Source organism: Gopherus evgoodei, chromosome 11 (genome assembly GCF_007399415.2).
Source record: "Gopherus evgoodei ecotype Sinaloan lineage chromosome 11, rGopEvg1_v1.p, whole genome shotgun sequence".
NCBI classification, from domain to species: Eukaryota; Metazoa; Chordata; order Testudines; family Testudinidae; genus Gopherus; species Gopherus evgoodei.
Window position 1 is genome coordinate 73,100,997 of NC_044332.1, and position 23,167 is coordinate 73,124,163.

At 42.8% G+C, this 23,167-nt stretch overlaps 1 protein-coding gene across 1 annotated transcript in view; it reads right to left on the reverse strand.

Annotated features, from left to right (window-relative positions):
• Positions 1–1,421: 1,421 nt before the first annotated feature.
• MRAS (muscle RAS oncogene homolog) overlaps positions 1,422–23,167 on the reverse strand; it is a 60,880-nt gene continuing 39,134 nt past the window's right edge. The window contains exons 3-6 of the mRNA XM_030580770.1: positions 15,100–15,253; positions 11,358–11,457; positions 9,296–9,375; positions 1,422–2,293 (exon numbers count right to left, since the gene is read on the reverse strand). Coding sequence (XP_030436630.1) covers positions 2,197–2,293; positions 9,296–9,375; positions 11,358–11,457; positions 15,100–15,253 — 431 coding nt within the window. The 3' untranslated portion in view covers positions 1,422–2,196. The remainder of the gene's footprint in view (positions 2,294–9,295; positions 9,376–11,357; positions 11,458–15,099; positions 15,254–23,167) is intronic.

Consider the following 23,167-nt stretch of genomic DNA (forward strand, 5'->3'; position numbering starts at 1 on the left):
TAACTTGCAGATTAATTGATACTAAGCCATTCACTTCTCTATGACAACAGCAGGGAAGGTATAAATTCCAAGGGTGAAATTCTGATCCCATTGAAGTCAATGGCAAAACTCCTTTTAACATCAAAAGGGCCAAGATTTCACTCTTAGGCTACCAGGCCACAACAGCTCAGGCACTGAGAAAACTATGTGACAGAAGAGAGAATTTTGGGCCAGATTCTCAGCTGAAATATACTGGGCTAGCTCCACTGAAGTCAGTTGGCCCTTCCTACTCCACTGTGTAAAATATGGGGGTCCAGGAGAAATATTTCCTCATGTTTTCAGAAATAAACATTTTTCCATGAAAAAGCATTGAAGAAAAATGAGGTCTGCAACCTAGGAGGAAGGAAAACACCAGCTGAGATAGCATTACACCATTCAGCCTGGTAAAACAGCCTCGGACAGTTACCAGCCAAGGAACAAAATCTACTAGTATGACTTAAGAGAATACAATCTGGTTAGGAGTTTTCATTAGTTTTACTTACCTGTCCAAAAAGTTTACTCACTCGTGGCAAGGAGAATTGTGCAAAGATGTGCTATGAAACAGCCTGGCCCCAAATCAAGAAATAGACAATAATGACTAATGGACACAGGGAGAAATGCAAATAGGCAAGTTGGTGGAGCCCCATCACGGGCACATCCTTTATGTTTTGTACAAGTATCTACAGCTTTCAGATACCCAGGGTTTCTGGCTTTCAAGCTTTGGTAACATTTTTATAGCTTGTCATGCCAAATAAGGTGTAACCAAATAGAATTGAGTACAGCCTGGGCTGGTGACAAATGAACATTTTGTTACTCTTACAAGTGCTTGGCAGCCCACCCTGAAAGAGCTGGTGGTCTCAGTCCGGTGGACGACTGTCCATTCTATTAACGCCCCCCCCCCCACCACAATTAGCAGTGAGAGGTGCCAAGGACTGAATGGATATTTCAATTCCTCCCTCAATCTGAAGGATGGTCTCTCAGGACTAAGGTCAACACTTCTGTGAGGTGATGGAAGGCAGCTTGAATACCTGCACCTGCTCTGAGGGTCCGACCTCTTTCATCTCCACACTGTCAATGGCTCACTAAAGTCATGAAGGGACAAATCCCACTTGAGTCAACAGCAAAACTCCGAAACGATGTCAAAGGCAGCAGGAAGGAAAAAAGAATAAGGAGATGGAGCCAATCCTCCCGAACTGAGAACGTGGATGGGGAGAACAAACCAATTAGCCATCTCCATATTGTGCAGTTACTGGTTTTGCAGGGAAAGGCAAGGGAGATTCCAAGAGCTACTTGGAATCCAAGGGCTACTTCACATACACTTGGAAAGAGGAATGCAGCACCTAATGTCTGTTCCTCTACATAAGTCATTACAGGTTTGTCTTAAAAACCCCCAAGGCCGTTCCTTCCATTTGTAAATTACTTTAATTTAAATATTTTGAGGTTAACAAAATACCTTTTGAATCAGACATGCCCCCAAAATACAAAACAGAAACAGAACCTCCTCACAGAGGGTAACCCCCCGCCCGTTCTTTCGACACTGGAGTTTATGGACTGTGAGCTGGCTGCCCTCCAGGGTCTGACACAAGGTCTGGAGTGCGGAGAGCAGCTGGAATTCATTTTCTTTCTTCAAATCGATGCACTCTCATGTGAAGTTGCGTTTTGGCATCTCCGTTTAAGAGAGAGTTCAGTGCAAAAGGAACTAACCCCAGCCGGGTTTCTTTCCAACTCAGTGCTCACTGAGCAAGCAAAAAGCCCTTTCCCTTCCCCCACACATACACACTCGACTGACTGTACCAAACAAAGGGTCATTCACGGCTGCTAGAAATGGGTCACATGGAGAAATGTTTGCAGATAAAACCAACACTTTAAATCCACCCCCCCACACTTTTTAAAACAAACACCAAGGAGCTGGGGATTGTTGACCTCTGAGAGTCCTGGTCCTGGATATTCCCTCCTCCTCTCCACACTTGCAATCCACTCTGCACCGCACGTAAACCAGGCCAAGCTCTAGCAGTTTGGCCACCGCTCAAGTATGTCAGTGAGTCCAACCCCCCAGCAAGTTCCTCGGTGTAAGGTCCACTGTTAGAAGCATTACGGTGCAGTTAGGTGGTATAGTGCGTCTTGCTAGTGCTTTTTTAGTTCACATTAGGTCAGGCGGGGGTGCCAAGAGCCCCTGGGTCACAAAATCACACACTGCAGTTTGTGGGAGCCGGTCGCTCTGTCTCCTCTCCATTTGGTCTTCTTCTTCTTCTGGCTTTTCTCTGGGATCTGTTGCCTGTTTGGAGGAAAGAAAGAAGCAAACCTAGTGAACCATCCCTACTGTTTAGGCTTACGGGTAGATAGACGAGGATCTCTAGAGCGCTAGGAATCAGTCAGAAGAGACCCCACTCACTGACCCCTACAACAGGTGAACCTCTCCTCTTCCCTCCTGCACAAGGAGACATGGGGCCAAAAGAAAGAACGAACGAACAAAAGGGACAGAACTCTGTCAGTGAGAATTTAAATAGCTGTGCTGTTAAAAGGGCCAGCACCGTGGCACAGCTCCTACTTACGCTGCCATACAGAGAGAGCGAGCGAGAGTTTGTTCAGGAACAAACTGTTTTTCCTGGGCTCAGACCAGCAGGCGCTGCATTTATCCAGGGCTCCCTCACCTTGTTTCTGGCCAGTTTCTTAGATTGCTAGTCCTTTGAGTTAGGGACAGTGTCCTCCTGGGTGCATGAGCAGCTCCAAACCCATGGTAGGCCCTCCTGGTACTCAAGAATAGTAATAATGCACCAGATCAATGCCAGCTGCCCCATTAGCGTCAAGGAGCTGAAGTTAATGAAATTAGGAGTGAAGAACAACCATCCATCTGGGATGGGGGAAGGGAAGCCTCTGCAGCAGCAGCTGCTAGGAAGAAGGAAGGGAAGTATTGTGGCTACAGCAAAGGTTACAAAAGGGGGCTAGGGTGATGTTGCCATGGCAGTGGATTGCAGAGCCACATTTGCGAGGAGATTTGCTGTTCTTACTCCTGCTAGAGGGAGCGTGACCGCTACTCACCCTGCCCCCACCAGATGATTTACCATGTGAGTAGTTAGCCAGTGTTCGAGGAGTAGGGGAGAGGAGCATGCACAACATATTAATGCTAATGGGAGTTTTAATGGCTGAAGTGAGAAGGCAATATACCGGGTCCTGGTTAAAACACAACCCTTCCCTCTGCCCCTAATGGCAGGCTGGGCCCCCGTCATCTGGTAAATATGGTTACCCTAGTGTTCTGACATGCTGCATTATAGCTTACTCCACCACTGGGGAACTGAGTTCTGAGCAAGGGACTACAGAGAAACAGAATCAGGTGGAGAATGAAAGCCTGTTAAAGATTTACATCTGGCTGGAATTTCCCCCTAGTCAAATGAATTGATTTGGAATCAATTAGCATTGGGTTTTTTTAAACCTGCTGTTCAAATGGGTTCTGCCCTGGGCTGATAAATAAAACATTTTCCAATCTAAAGTGCTGAGTGGTTCAGAAGGAGAAGGTGCTCTGGGTCATCACCAGACACCAGCCCTTAGGAGGACACTCCAAGCAGCATGAAATCAAAGCAATCAGAAAAGCACAGCTGGGATTCCCTCACTGCTGTATGCCACTGCAGCTCTCAGTCACTTCATTCAGCAACTTCTGTGGGTGTTGGATGAGCATATCTTTAATGCTCCTACAATTCCATTCGATTTACATTTCTGTGTCACTGAGGGCCCTCCCAAATTCTCTAGGTTACACACTATCCAGAGTCACATCATTTAGAAAGAGGACTGACTGCTAAACAGGGTCAGATTCTCAGCTGGTATAAATGGACATAGCTCTGTCAACCACTAGATAGTTTTCCCTTAACACTAATGGGAGTTTACACCAGTTTACACCAGCTGAAGATCTGGTCCAGAGTTGCAGAATAAATAGGAGAAAGGAAGGCCGCGTAGTTAAATGCAGGACTAGGAGTCAGTGGGTTTGATTGCACAGACTGGCTGTGTGTCCTTGGCAACTCACAAAGGGCTGAACCGTAGTCTCAGGAATAAATCAAATCTGTGTGTTTGGGAACTTCTTGCGCCATCTCCTCAGCTTGTTACATACTAAGCGCTAAAACAGAAAGGACAAGCTAGCCACACCAGATACGGAACACAGCCTGTGTTGCCAACTCTTGTGATTTGATCGTGAGCCTTGAGATATTTGGTGTTTTCCCTCCCTCAAAGCCCCAGCTCCTGGAGTCCTGTTACTTATATGAGAATCTTAGCTTTGATTTGTTTTTAAAAATGCTACTAGCTCTTATGGTTGCAGAGAAAAGCATAAAAATGAGATCCTAAAGGGCTCAAAGGCTAGAAAGCAAAAACTCCTTCAAAAACCAAACACACACACAAAAAATATTAAGCCGATCTTATGATGTGTGGAGCCTGATTCATGATTTTGGAATGCTTGGGGTTGCCAGTACTGCATAGCTAAAGATAAGTGATTGGTCTTTGACTTCTTCCCCTCACCCTCAACCACAGTCTATTGAGATAAAATTTTGAAAGACATGTTTAGTGAGTTCTTTCCAGACAGGTAAATCTTCAGAGAACGGACCAGACCTAAATCTATTGTTTAGAAGTATTATTAGGAAGCAAAGTAACATTAGCAGCATTATACAAAGCTGATTTCTGGAAAATGATCCCAGAGACAGAGAATTACCCTCTGCCCTCTGTTACAGTGGAAGAATGCTCCACGGTGAATTTACAGCAGAACAGAGGGCAGATCAGGAAGATCCTGATAGATCTACCTACCAGTTAGCTGCTGGTACCACCAACTATACAGATTGCCCCAGGCTCCTTCCAGCCAATTCCAGCACTTGGAAGAAAAATTGGGAATCAACCAAATGCAGCTCTACTCAGAAGGAGCACAACCATCGGCTGACAGTTGCCACGGTATCCAGAGTATGACTCATGCCCCAGGTCCTGTCAAGAGCTAGCCTCTTATGTTCGTGAAGCAATTTGGAGATAGGTGCAGAGCATTAGGAAGTTTTAAATGACATTTTCCTGACTACAGCTGAGCTAACAATTTGCAATAAAAAAAGTTTAACAGATGATTTTATCCTATTTTTGATTGTGGCTAATCCTTGATAGTCTTTCAACAGTCTTCTCAAAACAGTTCAGCAAAATGTAGTTAGTTTCAATTGGCCAGCTAAGTCATGTGGCATCATTTCTATTCTTTAATTGAATGAATGCACAAATTTTTTTTTTTTATACTGAAGGCAGCAAGACTGAACAGGTGTCTAATTTGGCTGGTGGAACCTTTATAACAACTACTGATGCACACGAAGGAAAGAACCCTAACTTGACTGTAAGGCTCTGGGGTCCATTTTGAGGCCTGGCACATACAGAATATACATTTTCAAATTTAACTTGTTAACTGAGAACATTTGACCTGGAGTCACTGAGAAACAATATATAGGGAGACCCACCATACCAATTATTTTGCAGTGATTTTTCAGGATAGCATTGGATAGTGATAAAAGCTCAAATGTAATAAATACTAATGCCTAGCCCACTAATTACAAGGTACAGAATAGTTCAGAAACATCCAGGGACATTGCCAACTTATGTCTGTAACCCTCCAATAATTATCCACCCACACCCTCCGTCTGCCAGCTTGACAGGATTTTGGAAGAGTGGGTAGCACCATCTGCTTTTGATGGATGCTGACTTGAAGCTGTGGTAAGATAAACACTAACTGAGAGGCACCTGTGCATAAATGCCTAACAAGTTTAATTGCTGGGGAAGCCAATTCTTCCACCTCATATGGAAAAAACTATAGCGTCACCTGATAGCATTAGTTATTAACCTAATAGGTTTCTTTGACAGGGTAACAAGCCTTATGGTTAGGGGGTAGAAGAGGTTGATATGGTATAACTTGACTTTAGTAAGGCTTTTGATTCTGTCTTGCATGACCTTCTCATAAACAAACTATGGAAATACAACCTAGATGGAGCTACTACAATGTGGGTGCATAACTCATTGGAAAACTGTTACCAGTGAGTAGCTATCAATGGTTCGCAATCAACCTGGAAGGGCATATTAAGTGGGGTCCTAGAGGGATCAGTTCTGGGTCCAGTTCTGTTCAATATCTTCATCAATGATTTAGAGGATGGCATAGAGTGTACTCTTATAAAGTTTTTGTATGATAACAAGCCGGAAGGGGTTGCAAGTGCTTTGGAGGATAGGATTAAAATTCAAAATTGTCTGGAAAAACTAGTGAAAGGATCTGAACTAAACAGGATGAAATTCAATAAAGGACAAACATGAAGTACTCCACTTAGGAAGGAACTAAGTTGTACGGATACAAAATGGGAAATGACTGCCTAGAAAGGAGTACTGCGGAAAGGGATCTGGAGGTTATAGTGGATCACAAGCTAAATATATGTCAACATGTAACACTATTGCAAAAACAGCCAACATCATTCTCGGATGTATTAGCAGGAGTATGGTAGGCAAGACACGAGAAGGAATTTTTCTGCTCTACTCCACACTGATTAGGTCTCAGCTGGAGTATTGTGTCCAGTTTTGGGCACCACTTTTCAGGAAGGATGTGGACAAATTGGAGAAGGTCCAGAGAAGAGCAACAAACATGATTAAAAGTCTGGAAAATATGACCTATGGGGGAAAATTGAAAAAACTGGTTTATTTAATCTGGAGAAGAGTAGACTGAGAGGGGAGATGATAACAGTTTTCAAGTACATAAAAAGTTATTACAAGGAGGAAGGGGAAGAATTGTTCTAAACCTCTGAGGACAGGACAAGAAGCAATGGACTTAAACTGCAGCAAGGGCAGGTGAGGTTGGACAAACACCTGTTAGGAAAATGTCTACACAATACTTAGTTCTGCCTTGAGTGCAGGAGAGTGAACTAGATGACCTCTCAAGATCCCTTCCAGTCCTATGATTATAGAAGAAAACTGTCTGCACAAATACAGGTCACTGACATGGGAAAAAAAAAAAACAAACACTCAAACTTAAGGCCTTTAAAGATTCTGCAGGTGGCACAATTGGTGTCATAAAAAGAAGACAGAAACCAAATATTTTACAGAAGTTATCAGTGTTGGAGGTGGAAAACATACAAAAGGTCCATATTCCAGATTGAGCAACTGAAGAATAGGGGTGAAATCCTGACTCTGCTGATATTAATGGAATTTTGCCCAGGATTTCACCCAGAGTGAAACTGATTTGCCGAAGGCCACAGATGAAGTTTGTGACAAGACTGGAAACAAAACCCTGCTCTCCAAGATGGAAGAGCCATGGCTTGTCCAGTAGATCTCATTGTTTCTCATACAAATTGGGTTACATTTCCCTACTTAGTGGGTAGAAAAAGTGAAATGTTACCTTCAGAATAGAAAATAGCCAATTCCTTCAAGTTTTGGCCACAAGAAAACCACCAGACATTGTAATCAAAATGATAGTGTAATGGAAATCCAAACAGTGCCATCCTCATTTCACAGAGTTGCACTGATTCAGGAAGTCAGCAAACAAAAGCAGGGTGGAAACAGCTATAAGACTCTTCTGTACAGTACAATAGTTTATCTGCCTCTACAATAATTTTGCTCAGCAAATGCCAGATGCTGTTATCTGTATCGTGTTTTGGACTATAAGTGAAATGGGGGCCTTAGCCACTCATGACAGTTGAAGGTCCCCCTGCACTTATCTCAGAGTAGGTGCATTCTTACCAAAACCCTAGTGTTTTTGTCTGTTTGTGATTAAATTCTACCTAATGAAACTTCATCCTGGAGTTTCAGTTGGGTTACTCACCTCCCCTACTTAAAAAGCTGCTGTGTGACATGCATGTGTGCTGCCAAACAGAAACAAAACACCCCAAAGCCCCCTGCCACAACAAAAGGTGGCTGCATTTCAGTGATGGGGATTTTTTTTATTATATATATATACACACACATATATATTATATATATATATATATATATATACATACATATATATACACACACACACCCTGTATTTTTATATTACAGCCCTCATGAGGTCAACTGAAACCAATGATATACACAAATGTGCGTGTCAGATTCCAGTGGATTAGGTCATATACAGGACTAAATGCTGCTTGCAGACCAGTCAGTCTGTAACTCTGGAGTTCATATCTTTGAGGTTCTACTGTAATATTATTCACGCCACTGTCTAAAGTACTTTGGAGTACTGCCCTATAAGCAATGCTATGTATTAAACACAATGGGACCCTGGTTATCTAATCTAACTGGGAGGGGCAGATAACCGAAAATCCAGATAAACCGGAGAATGGGTGGCAGGGCTCTGGCTGTCAGCCCTGGAGGCTGGGACTCCTGCTGTTAAACTTTGGTTAAATGGGGTTCTACTTTATATTACTTCAAAATTAAAACTCTCTGTGTTGGAAGTCACATCTTAAACTGGGTGAAACATGTAGTGGAGTTATGGAAATCAGATGATTCCAAGCCTTAAAACAAGAAGGATACCTGGGAGAACCATGAGCAAAATTTCAAAGACAGGTGTGAGCCACACTCAAAAGATTACTGGCATCAAAACAGAGGTCAGAGTTAAGGATGTCTGGATGTGACCCATGATGTATGTGGAAGATTGGGTAGGGGAAATGGACAGTGTGTCTGTGAGTATCTGCAGGAGAAGGTTATACATGTAGATATACTGTTTTAAAATTTTATTTTCTGATTTTTGCTCTGGTGTTCCGTCTGACTTTCAGGAATACAATATTACACCAGATACATAGTGTCAATTGGTATAACTCCATGGACTTCAATGGAGTTATGCTGATTTACATTAGCGGAGGATCTGGCCCACAGTTTTCATATGCCAATACAACATGTTGTTATCGATCACTAATGTAGTGTCTGGATGTATTGTAGGTGAATCCACTAGATTTTAATTTTTTTATATGCAGTTAGATCTCAAAATGTTTAGCACTGACGATGAAGATTTTATACCTTAAAAGAACTACATTTTGATAGCGACAAAGAGTCCTGTGGCACCTTATAGACAACAGAAGTATTGGAGCATAAGCTTTCGTGGGTGAATGCCCATGTGTGACTCTTTGTCGCTTTTTACAGATCCAGGCTAACACAGCTACCCCTCTGATACTTGACACATTTTGATAGTTGTGTGCAGTTATGGAACAAGCAACCCTAATAAAGAATAGAAGATCAGGCTCTTGGTTCCACGTGTTATAATGATTCATGAGCCTCCTGACAATGGAGGTTAATAGATGGCTGAGTAAAGTGTTTTATGGCTCACCTGATTACTCTAACAAGATCATGGAAGGCTTTATCAACATTCAGAGGTGGGTCCTTCGCACTAGTTTCTATGTACGGGATCTGAAAGACAAAAGCCCAACATAATAAATACTAATAACATCTTACATGTGGACAATGAACCTATCTCAAGTGACAACCCAAAGGACTACATGGAAAACAGAGGGCTCTCCTAGAATGACTAACGCAGAAGGACTGTACTGAATATATTTGGAGACACTTTCAGATAGTCTCTTAGAATAACAAACTGTTTAATAAGGGTGTTCTCAACCACGGAATTCAGATAGTCTCTTAGAACAACAAACTGTTTAATAAGGGTGTTCTCAACCACGGAATTCCTTGCCCCATTGAAGTCAATGGGAGCTTTGCCACTGATTTTAATGGAGTCAAGATTTCACCTTACATATAGAGATCACTTCACTCACCACTGAAATGAGCAAAGGGTGGAATGCAGCCTCTGTGTAACAATGTACAGCTGTGCTACACTGGAATTTGGGGCACAAAATGAAAGTTATATTCAAATGAAACTGCCAGGAGAAAGGCAGGTAGTGAAATGTTGCCATGATATCAAGGTTAATTGGCAGAAAGGACACAAAAACACTACAAAAGATCACCCCATCCTATAAAATGTGCAACATACAAAAAACAGCTGGAAGCATCAAGTTCTAGAGATTTTTTTTGGGGGGGGGGGGAAGTAATTGCAGAGTTTATTAGGAGAGATGTTCTTTTTCCCTGAGACGTACTTGAGGACATGAAGACCACACAAACAAACAAACAAAAACTTTACCATGCCTGCCAGAAGTTTGTTGGAGATTGCTGAAAAACTAACACCTGCCAAAGATTACTTCCTTGCTACACTGCATTTTAAGGTCCTTGAATGAGGATTTCTAGAGAGTTACCTTTCAGGCTTAGAAAACCTTCTGTTCAGCTGAGAGAGAAGTTCATTTTCTATTGGCAGCCAAATGGACTTTTGTGGTCACTTGTAGCGTACACACCTAGCAAAGAGCCATATTTGTAACCTTAGCTTCTGATACTGAATGTGAAAATTCTGCATTTGCACATACAGCACCTTCCACACCACTGAAACGGAGCACAACACAGGAGCTGTGTGTTCTGTTCTTGTGTAGGTTGACTGGCTCTCTGCTCTTCCACAAAAGCTTCTTCACAGGGGTGGGAATAAATATACCCTGAATAATTCACATTATGTTATCTTTAAACGTCCATTGGGGTGTGGCAAGTTCCATTAAGTCTTTTCCATGACTGTGGGCATTTGAAGTGATTAACCTAGAATAATGGTGATTATAATCTTACTTGGGAGCCATTTCTGGAGCCAAACTGCAGTAAGGATAACAGGTAACTGAGATATTGGGTCTGATTTATATGGGTTTTACACTCATGTAATTCCATTATCATTAATGGACTTACTCCTGGTTGACAACCATCTGAGATCAGAATCAAGCCCTGTGTATCTCTAACTACCTTCTCTGCCTTTTTATTTGGAGTGCATTCTGCCCATTTTACACGCACATTTCACCCACCTGCAAATAACTTGCATTACATGACTTTATGATCATGTGTGCAGTGTAGCTGTAGCCATGCGGGTCCCAAGATATTAGAGACGTCAGGTGGGTGGGTGAGGTAATATCTTTTATTGTACTAACTTCTGCCCGTGAGAGACCAGCTTTTGAGAAGCGTGTGTGTTTTTTCCCCCTTTTCCAGACCTGAAGAGCTTGTCTCTCTCACCAACAGTAATTGGTCCAATAAAAGATATTACCTCACCCACCTTATCTCTCTAATGACTTTCTTATCATCAAACTCTGCTATAGTATGGTGTATAGAACTGGCCCCATTGGAAGTAACCTCTCTCTCTGCTACCTTCTGTGCCTTTTATTTGAAAATGTAATTGCAAGTGTTTAATTATAAGATAAGTGATCCAATTAAACTCCAAATGCAGAATGAATCCCATTCTGAATGCCTGTAATGGAACTTAAAAGCAGTGCAACTGCCAAAACAACATGCAGACAAAGAAACGCCCACAAACTTACGTTATGTTTAGTTGCCATTTCTCTTCCTTGTTCCCGAGTGATTTTCCGCAAATGCATTAGATCAACTTTGTTGGCCACCAATATCATTGGAAAAGACTCTCTGCAAGAAAGCAATAGGAAGAGACTTTCAGTGTAAAGTGTTCAGCGTAAGCTTCCTTTTCAAAGACTACCACCATCTAGCATTTTCAGCAAGGAAGATGCAGCATGTAGTCATTTAGCAGATTAGTTATAATTAGACTCGGAAGGATTAGATTTTTAAATTGGTAAATATTGGTAAACATAGATTTCCCTGTACATGCAAACTGATGAAAAATACTTTCCGTATATTTTGATCATCATCAAGGAAAAAAGCCACCTGAGAATTTATTAGAGCCAAAATCGAGGGATTTAGATTTTTGGATTACACATATAACAAATGGACTAGTGAATGAATAGTGAAAACAGATATGATTTGTTGATTTAAGAATATTTACTTTGTACATTTTGATATGCGATATTGACAATTTGTGTTAACTTTTAAATCTCAAAGTCTACGGTCATTAAATAATTATCAGCCCCCCCCACTTTTCTGCAACTGTTAAAATTGAAAATTAATAACAAGAAAAAATGCTTAAAACCAAAAACTTCATGGAATTGTGAAAATTGATAATCTAAAAAAAAAAAAAGCTTAAAAATAAACATCAGTATTATCTTTTGAAATTATAAAAGATAAAATCAAATTCTGCCAAGCCTAGTTATAATTAAAAGCAGGATCATGCAATCATACATCACCACAAAAGCAGGACTATTTATACATTACCTAGGCAAGATATTTTCCTTGGTAGTTAGTACATTACAAGTTGTACACATAAACAGCTGATGTGTCTGTAAGTGATCAAAGCTGCTGTTTTCTTATAGTTTAAGAAAAAGCTCCACCATGATCCAAGATTCCTATCAGTTACACAACTTCAGTACTTAACTAATATTGGTCCATACGCATGGCAGAAAATTAGTGTAGACATTGTGATCAAGAGAAAATGGGCACATTTCCAACGTTTCTCATTATGGCTTCTGATTAGTTTCACTCAAGCCATGTCTCAGAACTATGCTTGCAAATGAGAGCTGGAGGGAAATGATGCGATGTCCATATGGCAACATTATTTGGGGGGGGGACAAAGGATCATACTGGGAATATTTTCGTGGCTGAGAACAAATTGGTTTTGATACAAAGTTATTGCGAGGTACCAAAAATATGCTGAAGGCCTATTTGGAATATTCCCTATTCAGGAGCTGGTGGACTACAGGAACAATACTATTACCTAGTGCCTCCTGCCTCTAAAAATAGAAGGGAATGAACTACTATCCTTAAGTATCAAAAGCTGCCTAACTTTACAATAATTGCTCTAGTCTAAGTAACAGTCTACAGACACTTCTATGGCTTCTATGACAAAAACTGGGCTAAATCCTGACCTGGTGTAAATCAGCATAGATCCACTGAAGTCAATGGAACTATGCCAACTGAGGATCTGGCCATGTGTCTTTTAGGTCCTGCCCCCTAAAACAATCATGATTGGTCATTAATGCTAGTATTCTACTGAGCAAGACTCTCCCATGAATTTTTACCCACCAGGCCCTGTGTACATCCAATGGAGTGGAGTACTAAATAGGGTTTAACTATTTTGAAACTGCTAAATAAGATGAAATGGTTTTTACTATTTTACTGCAAAACGATTTTCCTCAACTCGATTTCTTCCTGGAAAAAAAAAATCGTGCGCAGCATTTTTTCCTTTACTTTCTAAAATTATGATTTCTATATTTATGGCTCTGTCATTGCAAGAATATTGGCCATGACAAGTAGCAAGCCTTACTTATTTGTATAAAACTTTTGACTGGAGTTACTTTAAGTTCAAATGAATTTGCGGCATCTGTTTCTATGTCTTTTTTTTCCCCACTGAGACAGAGAAGGACTCCGTCTTTCCTCTGATACACTGAACACAGGTTTTTGAGTTTCCATTTACCCTTACAATTAATGATGATAATATGGATTTAATTAAATGTCTGAGCAATAATGGATCTTGATTCTATGTCTATTCTGGGGTAAATGCTTTGCTCTCTTCAATGATCCATTCTTCTCTGGTTGGCAGCACAGTGGTAGAAACAGACTAAATTTGGACAGTATGTAATTTGCCTTGTTTACGTCAGAAATAAAACTCTGGACATTGTTCCCTGTAGTGAGTTGTATGATTGCTAGTTGAACAGGGCAAATGCAACTATTGACTACACAACAGTTAAATGTACTGAAAAAAGCACTGTCTTTTAAACAACTTGTCCAAAGAAGGAAACCTCTTGGATTACAAATCTCCAAAAATAAACGCTTAAGGGGGACATGATTGTTAAGATGAAAACACAGTCCAATTCTGTTCTCAGTTACACTGCTATGAATCTGGAGTAACTACCGAGCTCAGTTCAGAATTCAGTGCCATGTAGGATGAAAAACGCTTTACCCAGGCTGCTAAAAGAGCGTTGGCTAATTAAAATGATTCCAGCTTTTAAATCAGCTAACTTTACTTTTTATCATTTGAACTATTTGTTTATTCTATGCACTTCACTCAGGTTGAGCTGGAAAAGGAGAACATTTTTCTTCCTAGCCAATTACACTTCCCAGTTCTCATACAATAAAGCTGTTGAGTTTGAGTTAACAACATGGCTGAAGGGGCGGGGGGGAAGAGAGGAAAGTTTCATATCAAAACCAAAAGGGTGACCCATTTTCATTGAATGTAATTAGATAAAACGTATGTCTATTCATAACAGGTTATAGAACCCTGCCTTGTTCCCTCTCAACTTACAAAGACTTCATTGTCGACCAAGCTGAGGCTCGGGTTTTAAGAGAACATGGTAGATACAGAGAAAATCCCACTTCTATATCTAGGAGGTAAATGAAACTATTGCTATTTATGTTCATCTAAATGCAGTAAAAGGGTAGCTTTTCCTTCATTTCCCTCTCTTATGGGCTGTGTGTTGGACACTTCAGTGGAAAAGCATTCCAACAGTAAACCTCTCATAAGTCCACCCCTCCTTTTGGGGAGTTATTCAGAGCCAAAAAGCCAGCAACAAGGACTGACTCCCTCTGGCAACTTCTCTTGAGGGCTCCCTTGATTAAAAAAAAATTAGGAATGGAAAAATTAAGTGCTTTAAAGCTGCAGGGATGTATGAGCTAAATTCACACTCCACACAGTGAAAATGGAAAACACTTATGTGGTAGGATGGAGAAGAGTGAATTATTAACAAGACCCTGTGAGCTGCCTCTTTGATCTTTCTGAAGTATTGGCTTACCACTGGTTTAGCACTCTATTATTGCCTTTTCTCTTTCATTCACAAATATTAGACAACTGAACTATCCACCCCATGTAAATCTTCCATCAACCATTCATTCCCAACACCTAAATGCAAGTACACAGAGATGCTGTTCAAATAATAATAATAAATAAAATAATAATAATAATAATTCCACCTAGCTCTCAGTGCTCTCCATCTATAGATCACAAAGAACTTGGCAAAGGGGGGTTAAGTGACTTTATCCCATTTTATGGATCTGGAAACTGAGGCATAGAGTGGGGAAGTGACTTGCCCATGGCCAGTGGCAGAGCTAGGACTAGAACCCAGGTCTTATGAATCTCAGTGCAGGGCTCTACCCGCTGGATCATAGTGTCTCCAAAGCAGCAAGGGCTCGCGTTAAGGGAGCTCTTCCCTCCAGTGCACTCACCTGTCTTTGACTCGGAGAATCAGTTGGTGGAACCTGTCCACGTGTTCAAAGCTGGCTTTGTCCGTGACTGAATAAACTATAAGGAACCCGTCCCCTGTCCGCATGTATTGTTCCCGCATAGCACTGAACTCCTCTTGTCCTGCAGTGTCTAGCACTAGTTTAGGGGAGGAGGGGAGAAGATTGTTAGTCATTCTGCTGGCATTGCCATCACTACATTACATCTTTCTTCACGTTCCTACCTTCATTGTGATGACTGTCGGGATCCGACAGGTGCCATTCAAGGCTACTGGTTTGCTTCCTTGGTTAAATTAAGTAGAAGGTTTGGTTGGGGAATCACAGAACATTACTAGCCACACGAGCTAGTCAAGTGAGAAGTGCTATCACCCCCTGCATGCCCAATCATTGTGCCATTGCTATCCAACCTTCATTGTGCCATTTCCTTCGCTACATCTACCACCCCTACACAGGATTAGATGGCTTCCACCTTCCTCCAAAGCAACAAGCATCAGTTGCTGCCAAGAGCAGGATACTGAATTAGGTGCATCAGCCCTGACAGGTCATGGCTAACATCCTCAATTTCTGCCTTGCCAATCTCATTGTTTCCCCAAACAGGAGATTAGGTAGACAGCAGTTCAGATGACTCAGCAACTCCATTAACCAGCTGACCACATGGAGCTGGGCCACACCTTGGAATAATTACTTTTTGTTTACAGTCCTCGTCCAAGACCAAAAATTATTTTGCACAGTTCTTTGCTCCCGGCCAAAGGAGGAGAGCCACAAGGCCACTCCTAAATATATCACCCTAAAGCCACTAGCTGGCTAGGAAAGATAGTCAAGTTTTAAGTGACCTCCTTGTCAGCGGTTCAGTCTGCAGTCTAGTCAGGCTTCTGTAAGCGTGCTTATATCCCGCATCTGTCAGTGACGCAGCTTAGCAATCTGTCACCCGTACCACACCCCACCAGACTACCACTATCAGAGTAGCAACCACGCTGGGCAGTGACTGCTGTGCTCTGGCTCCACGCTGGCTCCAATGGGTTAGTCTCCTCTTACTGTCTCTGTAATTCATTCTGTCATACCACTCTATGCAGCTGGGGTCCCAGTAAGCTACATCAGGAGCCAGAGCAGGGGGAAACGACAGCTGTATTCTAGATAAACACTGAACGCAGATACTTAAGGGGTGTGGCAATTCTCCGTCACAGGGTTAAATCCATCATCAGGTTTTAAGTTGGGGAGGGGGGAAGTATCCTATGAGGGCATATTGAGAAGGATCTTGGAAATTTTTCATTTTAGTTTAGTGCAGTATGCAGGGATCATCTGTAAGGGGGAGAAATGTAGGGTTAGAAGGAACCTAAGGAAGTCATCTAGCCCATCCCTCTGTGCTGAGGCAGGATTAAGGATACCTAGACCACCCCTGCCATGTGTTTGTTTTACCAGTTCTTAAAAAACCTCCAACAAGGGGGATTCCACACTCCGCCTAAGTAACCTGTTCCAGTACTTGAATCATCCTTAGAAAGTTGTTCCTAATATCCAACCTAAATCTCCCTTGTTACAAACCCTCAACTTCTTGCTCTATCTGTGGTGAACTACGAGTGTCTCTCACATAATCAATATACCCTAAGAACGCTGGAGGAACGGAGCCATGAGCGTCAACCTTAGCCTTGTCCTTCAGTCATTCTACATCACCTGTTTCACAGTGAAATACTGGAGATTCTTAATGTTTTACTACCAGTGCTGAAGGCTTAGTTTGCCAATCAAACCCACCTGTGCAGGGGAATAAGGGTGGAAGGAAGGCATGAGAAGAAACACAGGAAGTCATGGAGGTCAAGGGCTTAATAGGATTCTACAAGAGATTGGGGATTTATTAAGAATGGCCAGAATTACAGGTAATAAACATTTCAGAAGGGATATAAAAATGTCATGATTGGCTTGGGCCCTGAAGCACAAACTATTAGAGATCAGGATGGGGGTGGGGGGTTCTCTCATGTTGGCTGACTGCAGGATTCTTACAGCCTTCCTCCAATGCATCCTGTGCTGGCCTCTCTCAGAGGCAGCCTAGGGGACCTCAGGTCTGACATATTCCTATGGGTTCAGCGAGCCAAATCTGCACACATAGGTTCGCTTCCGTAAGCAGCGGGAATGCCCCAAAATGGTGACCTTTGAAGTCATGGAGCATGAGAGGAAGCAGACGGGTAGCAGCTGACATGGTATCCTCCAAGCAGAAATGAGAACACTATACAGAGTGGGAGATTGGCTATTCAAATGAGTAGGGAAGGTACTGAGTTAGAAAAGTAAAGCGGAGAGCTGGGGCCACTAGACACATTGCCTATCAGTGTTTGCTGCCCACATACGCACCAGAAAAGGAGGCATCGGGCCATAAGCAATCTACTGACTCGACTGAGGGTGCTTGACATAAGGTTCTCTTGTTGTGCAGGTTTGTGACCCTAACAAGGCACTCCTGGTTTGCGTCAGATGTTGAGGCTGTCTTGGTTTCTAGAGGATAAGCACCCTGGAACTGCTTCAGTCCTGGTGGTACCTGGAGAGTCAGCATCAGTAGCCAGCCATGCCAACCTGTCAAACATAACATCTGTAGAAGTGTGCTCTGCTATCTGCCCCTTCATATTAAGGAAACGTGATTGGTCAAAGCACAAGCTTTTGGAGATCATAGGTATTGAGTTGAGAGAACTTCTAAAACTTCACATCGCGGGGCCTGCCTGCTCTCTGCCCCAGCATGCAGGCCCTTTGCTACTCCCACGTTATCTGTCTAATACAGCTGCCCCTGAAACTGAAGGACTCATTCCACATAAGGAATGAAAACCTGGAACTAGTAAACATCTCCTCCCCCTCCTCTAGAACCTTGGAAGGGTGCAGGCTTGTCCTTTAGTGCAAATTACAGTGAGAGAAAATCCGGGCTACTTTACATCTCATGAATTTCCATGCCTCGGGCTGAAGCGCATGGAGCCAAGAAAATGGGTACGGGGGGGGGGGGAGAAGAGGATGGGACAAGCTTCATCCCTCCACACATTCCTTGTACCCATGAACAAGGACCAGCTACAACTGGATGAGGGTGTGGGGGCAGACTCCACACAGAGAAGGCGATGCCACAGTCCCAATCCCACACCAGCCAGTATCTCTGGTGGGGCAGGGACGAGCTGTACCCTGGAGCCATCCTGCACTGCACTCCCTCCCCTAGAGTCCTTGGGAGAATTCTGGCTGAGTCAGCTAGAATCCCTTCCCCAGGGCTCTTACTGCAGCATGGCCCTCCATCCAAAATGGGCTGCAGCTTCAATCTGTAATCTCAGATCAAAGGCTTGCCACATCCTATGGTTTTTCCTGTGGAATTCTTCAGCCCTTCTGGTGTTTGCTGTGCCCTGTCTGTCTTGTGCACGACTTACGGAGTACGCTGTTCAGGCAGGGACGCCTTGCGTCTTGCTCTCTATTGCAGCACGCCATACTGCAGATTAGCCTGGTCAGAGAAATATTTTCCTTGCTCTCCAAGAGCTCAAGCCTTCCATGAGACACAAACATTTCTACAACCTCCCCTCCAGAGCTCCCTCCTTAGTTATGGAATCAGCAAGCATTATGGTCTCCAGTTACTACTCCCCTGGGGCAGCACGGAACACCAGACTCTGACATCACAGGGGTGGGCTCCTGCCTCGCTTGGACCTTTGCCACCATTGACAGAGTTGCCGAGTCAGCAGCTTCTATTTCAATGGCTTTTGGTCACGGTGTTCACAGAACGGCGAGTGAGCATTCCAATTGTAAAACAGCATCTGGCACCAGATCAAAGCATTTTGGGGCCCTGCACACCATGGAACTGGAGGCCTCCTCCATCTTTACTCAGCTTGGGTCACACAATTCCCCCGTCATGACAGAGGGGCAGCCGGGCCAAACCTGAGCAGTACTGTGACCCCATGCACCAGATCGCAACACCACTCACTCAAATTTGGCCCAGCCACCCCTCGGGACAAAATGTGAGTGTGTGGCGTTATGACCTAATGCACAGGGGCACAGGGCTGCTCAGGTGTGGCCTGTCATAGTGCCACCCTCCCAAACCTGATGGTCAGGGCCCCTGCTGAGCGTGTACATTGGTTAAGCCAGGCCAAGACACAATTAAACTATAAGACAGAAAGGGATGAAGGTTCAGTACATCTTAGATTGTGTGAATAGTTAAGGGTCATGTAATTGAATGGCAAGAGCCTCAGTGTAATTTCTAGCAGATTCCTTTAGAATATAAGTGTTCAGTGTTATGTAAACCGAGACAGATGATATACCAGGTACCCATATGTTCTAGATAGAATTTACACCCCTTCTCACATGTTTTTCCAACATTGATGGGTCCAGTAATAGGAACTGCTGAAGCACAAAAATCTATAATTGCCACCTCCTATTAAGAACACTTTTTTGAAGACCAGAAAGTCTTGTACAAGCAGGATTCTCTCTCACTGGCGTAGTTTTTCCCCCCAAGGGAATCTGTCCTTACAGCCATGACAATGTCCCTTACTCTTGCAAGAGGTGTGAAGCAGAGACTCCTCAGGCTTAGCGGTTTTGGGCTCTGCTTCTGAGCGTGTGCTCAGAGGCCATCTTACAGCGGGGTCTCCCCAGCCTGGATCTGACTGGTGTCTCAGGGCGTTTTCCATGAAGTGTTTCCACAGGTGAAACTCTTGTCCCTTATAGGTTCAGGGAGAGAAGGAGTAACAAATGCTGCCCTTGGCAGTGCTGGGCACCTTCAAGGCCGTGCGGGCATTAGCTGCAGATGGAAAAGGAGCATGGGTAGGACAAACAGTCATTGAACTCCAGGATTCTGGGCATAGTCCTTCTCCGCAGGGGAAGACTCAAACGAACTAGACTAAAAAACACGGAAACTACTTAAACACTAAGAATAGTAAAACTACATACAACTATATTTGCCGATTCTGAAGATTGCTATAGACACAAAAGAGTCTGACTCAGGCTACATGCTGGTCAGAAGGAAGTACAGAGGCATTGATTTGCACCTCCACTTATGCACTCTGTACAGAGCATTGTGGGCAGGGATAGCTCAGTGGTTTGAGCACTGGCCTGCTAAACCCAGGATTGTGAGCTCAATCCTTGAGGGGGCCCCTTAGGGATCTAGGGACCTTCCAGTTCTATCAGATAGGCATATCTCCACTATGAGTTATTAATCTGTGGTCTCAGGTACATGCAGCACATATGCATTCACAGTGGAATACACATAGGTATCAGAACTTGAAGAAAGTTTCCTCCCATTTTACCTACAGTTAAAGTGAGGCACAGAGTGGTTAAAAACAATCCTTCAAGGCCCAGGTTGCTCACCATCTCCTTGGCAATACTTGGTATGTTGCAGGATTAGCGCCTCAGTGAATCCGTAACAGAACTTGGAAACAGAACCCAGGAACAGTCTTGTTGCCAAGACCCTGCTCCGACCAATAGACATGGCTTTCAACAGATCATTAAAAGCCAACTTTTTGAAGAGCTGTCAACTGGAATACCATCCATCTTTTAAAAAGGCAGTGCACTGCCTGACTGGGTCTCAGTTCCCCATATATAAACCGAGGCTAACGGCACTTCCCTGTCTCACATGTGTCGTGGCCATAAAAACCATTAAAGACAGTGAGGTGACAACACACTATGGCTACTCAGAGACTGATCCAATACAAAAATGTTTTTTTGAACGCTCATTTTGTTTCTGAGTTAAACATTTCCTTACAGCACTGTATTATGCTGGAGAACCTGAAGGAAAAATAGACAAAAAGCAAATACCAATTCTGTTTTTAAAAGGACACTGTCAGGTTAAAAACATTAAGAAAAAAATCTAACAATATGACAAAACTCGTTAGATTACTGAAAACTTACTTGCCCACAATGTATGCTTTCCCCAGCACCCTGTATTCCCCTTAGTTCAGACAATAAAAATATTGGACCTGTCAGTTTCATTCACATCTTGTCTATTTCTCCTTCAGGGTTTTCCCATGCTTACAATTCCCTTGCAGCATTGTGTTGTGTTAAGTGTAAATCTAAACCAAAATGACTATTAGAAAAATTAAAAGCATTTTTAGTAATAGATTTTGTACAACTTTTTGGTGTAGTTTAACCCCTTTGTGGGTTTTTTCTCCCTCACTTAAAGTTTGGGCACAAAATATACCCCACCCACATTTTTTGCTTCTGATTAACAACATACTTTGTTTAGAGGCAAAGGACTCAAGCCTACAACTCAAACTCTTATCAATGGTCCTTAGTGATTCAAAAATCCCCATTGACCTTAATGGGGCTTATCCGGAGGCACTGAGGTCAATAGTGCTATTCTTCCAAGTAAGAGTTTGCTTAGGCTGGAGTTTTCAGATGAGCCTAAGGGATTTATGATTTCAATGGAAATTGAGTACTTAGGTTCTTCTCAAATTCCCAGTCTCGGTGTTGCATAAGGCCAGTCTCCTCAGTCTGGACGGAAATAAGAAGTAGAGATACACCGATTATAGGATTTCTTCTCTTTTAAATCTGCAGTTAAGATTTTCTCTCATTTGGCAACACATATTACTGACACTGAAGTCACAATATTGACCTGGACACCAGGGGGCAATGATTTCCCCCACCCCATCTAGTGAGAATTGAAATCTGACTCAAGATACGCAAAGAAGAACTTCCTGCTGAGTAACTCAGTTCTAACAGGCTTGTGAATGGGGAAGCAAGGGGGTATATCAAGCAAAGGAAGCTTTTGGGTGAATAGCGAGAAAAGAGATTACTCAATGGTGACACCCATTCGGCAGGGGAGCAGTCACCCAGTGGAGTGGTGGAATCCCCACTAGATGGAGCGATCACACATCAGCTGTGGAATGGACTAGAGGCCTGATCCTGGCCTACAAAGACTGATGCATGTGCTTACTTTAACTTACCTAAGTAGCCCCATTGACTTCAATACAGCTACTTTGCATGAGTGAAGTTATGCAAAAGCATTAATCTTTGCAGGCTTTGGGTCAAGCAAATGAATGGTTTCCATCCCTAAGCTTATATGGCTCCATTTTAATCAGCTCAACTGGTAGATATCCCTATGACAGAGCCTTCTGAATTGCAGGGGGAGCTGGGTTTAATACTTGGCTGCAGCAACTGCAAGATACACACAGGTTCATCCCTAGAGTAGTTCAGGGACTTTAGTGGAATTACACTAGGAATTAATTTAGCCCAGTGAATCTAGGCTCCAAATAGAGCGAAATATATTGAATTCACAATTTGGTCTATTAGCCAGAGAACGTGGACCTGGTTGAGCTTTTTGGAGCATATGCCCACAAGCATAACTCCCATTAAATTATCTGTGGGAACGATGTGGTAAACACATGCAGAGTTGATGGTAAGTAACACTGATATTTAATATTATTCAGTATTCCTTATTTGGTGTAAACTAAAGGTAGATCTGACCCAGACAACCAGATCTGAACCCTCTGGGAGGCGTGTAGGGGTGGGGTGGGAGGGAGAAAGAAAATCAGGTCTGGATGTGAACTCCATATCTTGGGCCCCATCTCCAGTGAAAACTAGCTCACTGTGCCAGTTTTCATGACGGATTTGCCTTTGGCCTAGTCAGCTTTCTGTTGCTCCTATCATGTGATAGTTTTCTGCAGGGGAAAGCCATGCAATGAGGAAACACTTGGGCCTTTATGAGCCTCTGCACTATGCTCTAACTAAACACACAGATGTTGTAACATGGAAAAACACAAGTACTTGAATTCTTGCCCTTTCTTTAGGGGAAAGAAAAGGGCCTTTACGAAGACGGAGAAGCCCTTTAAAGAACAGCTTCCATTTCAACAAACAGAGTAAAGAGCCGATTAGTAAAAAAGGGCCTTTTCTCCAACAAACAGGCAAGAATTCAAAGCCTTGCGTTTTCATGTTGTAACTGACATTTTCCTGGCAGAAAGACAAAAATAAAATAAGCCTCTTAGAAGGTCACAAGCCCCCACGCAATAAAAGAAGCAGCTTAAGCTAAAATTTAGCTCATTCAGTGAAACTACTTGATTAAAAAACAACCTCCACCAGGCAAGACAGAAGGAGCCTGAAAACACCCCTAAACCTTCACCTTCTGGTC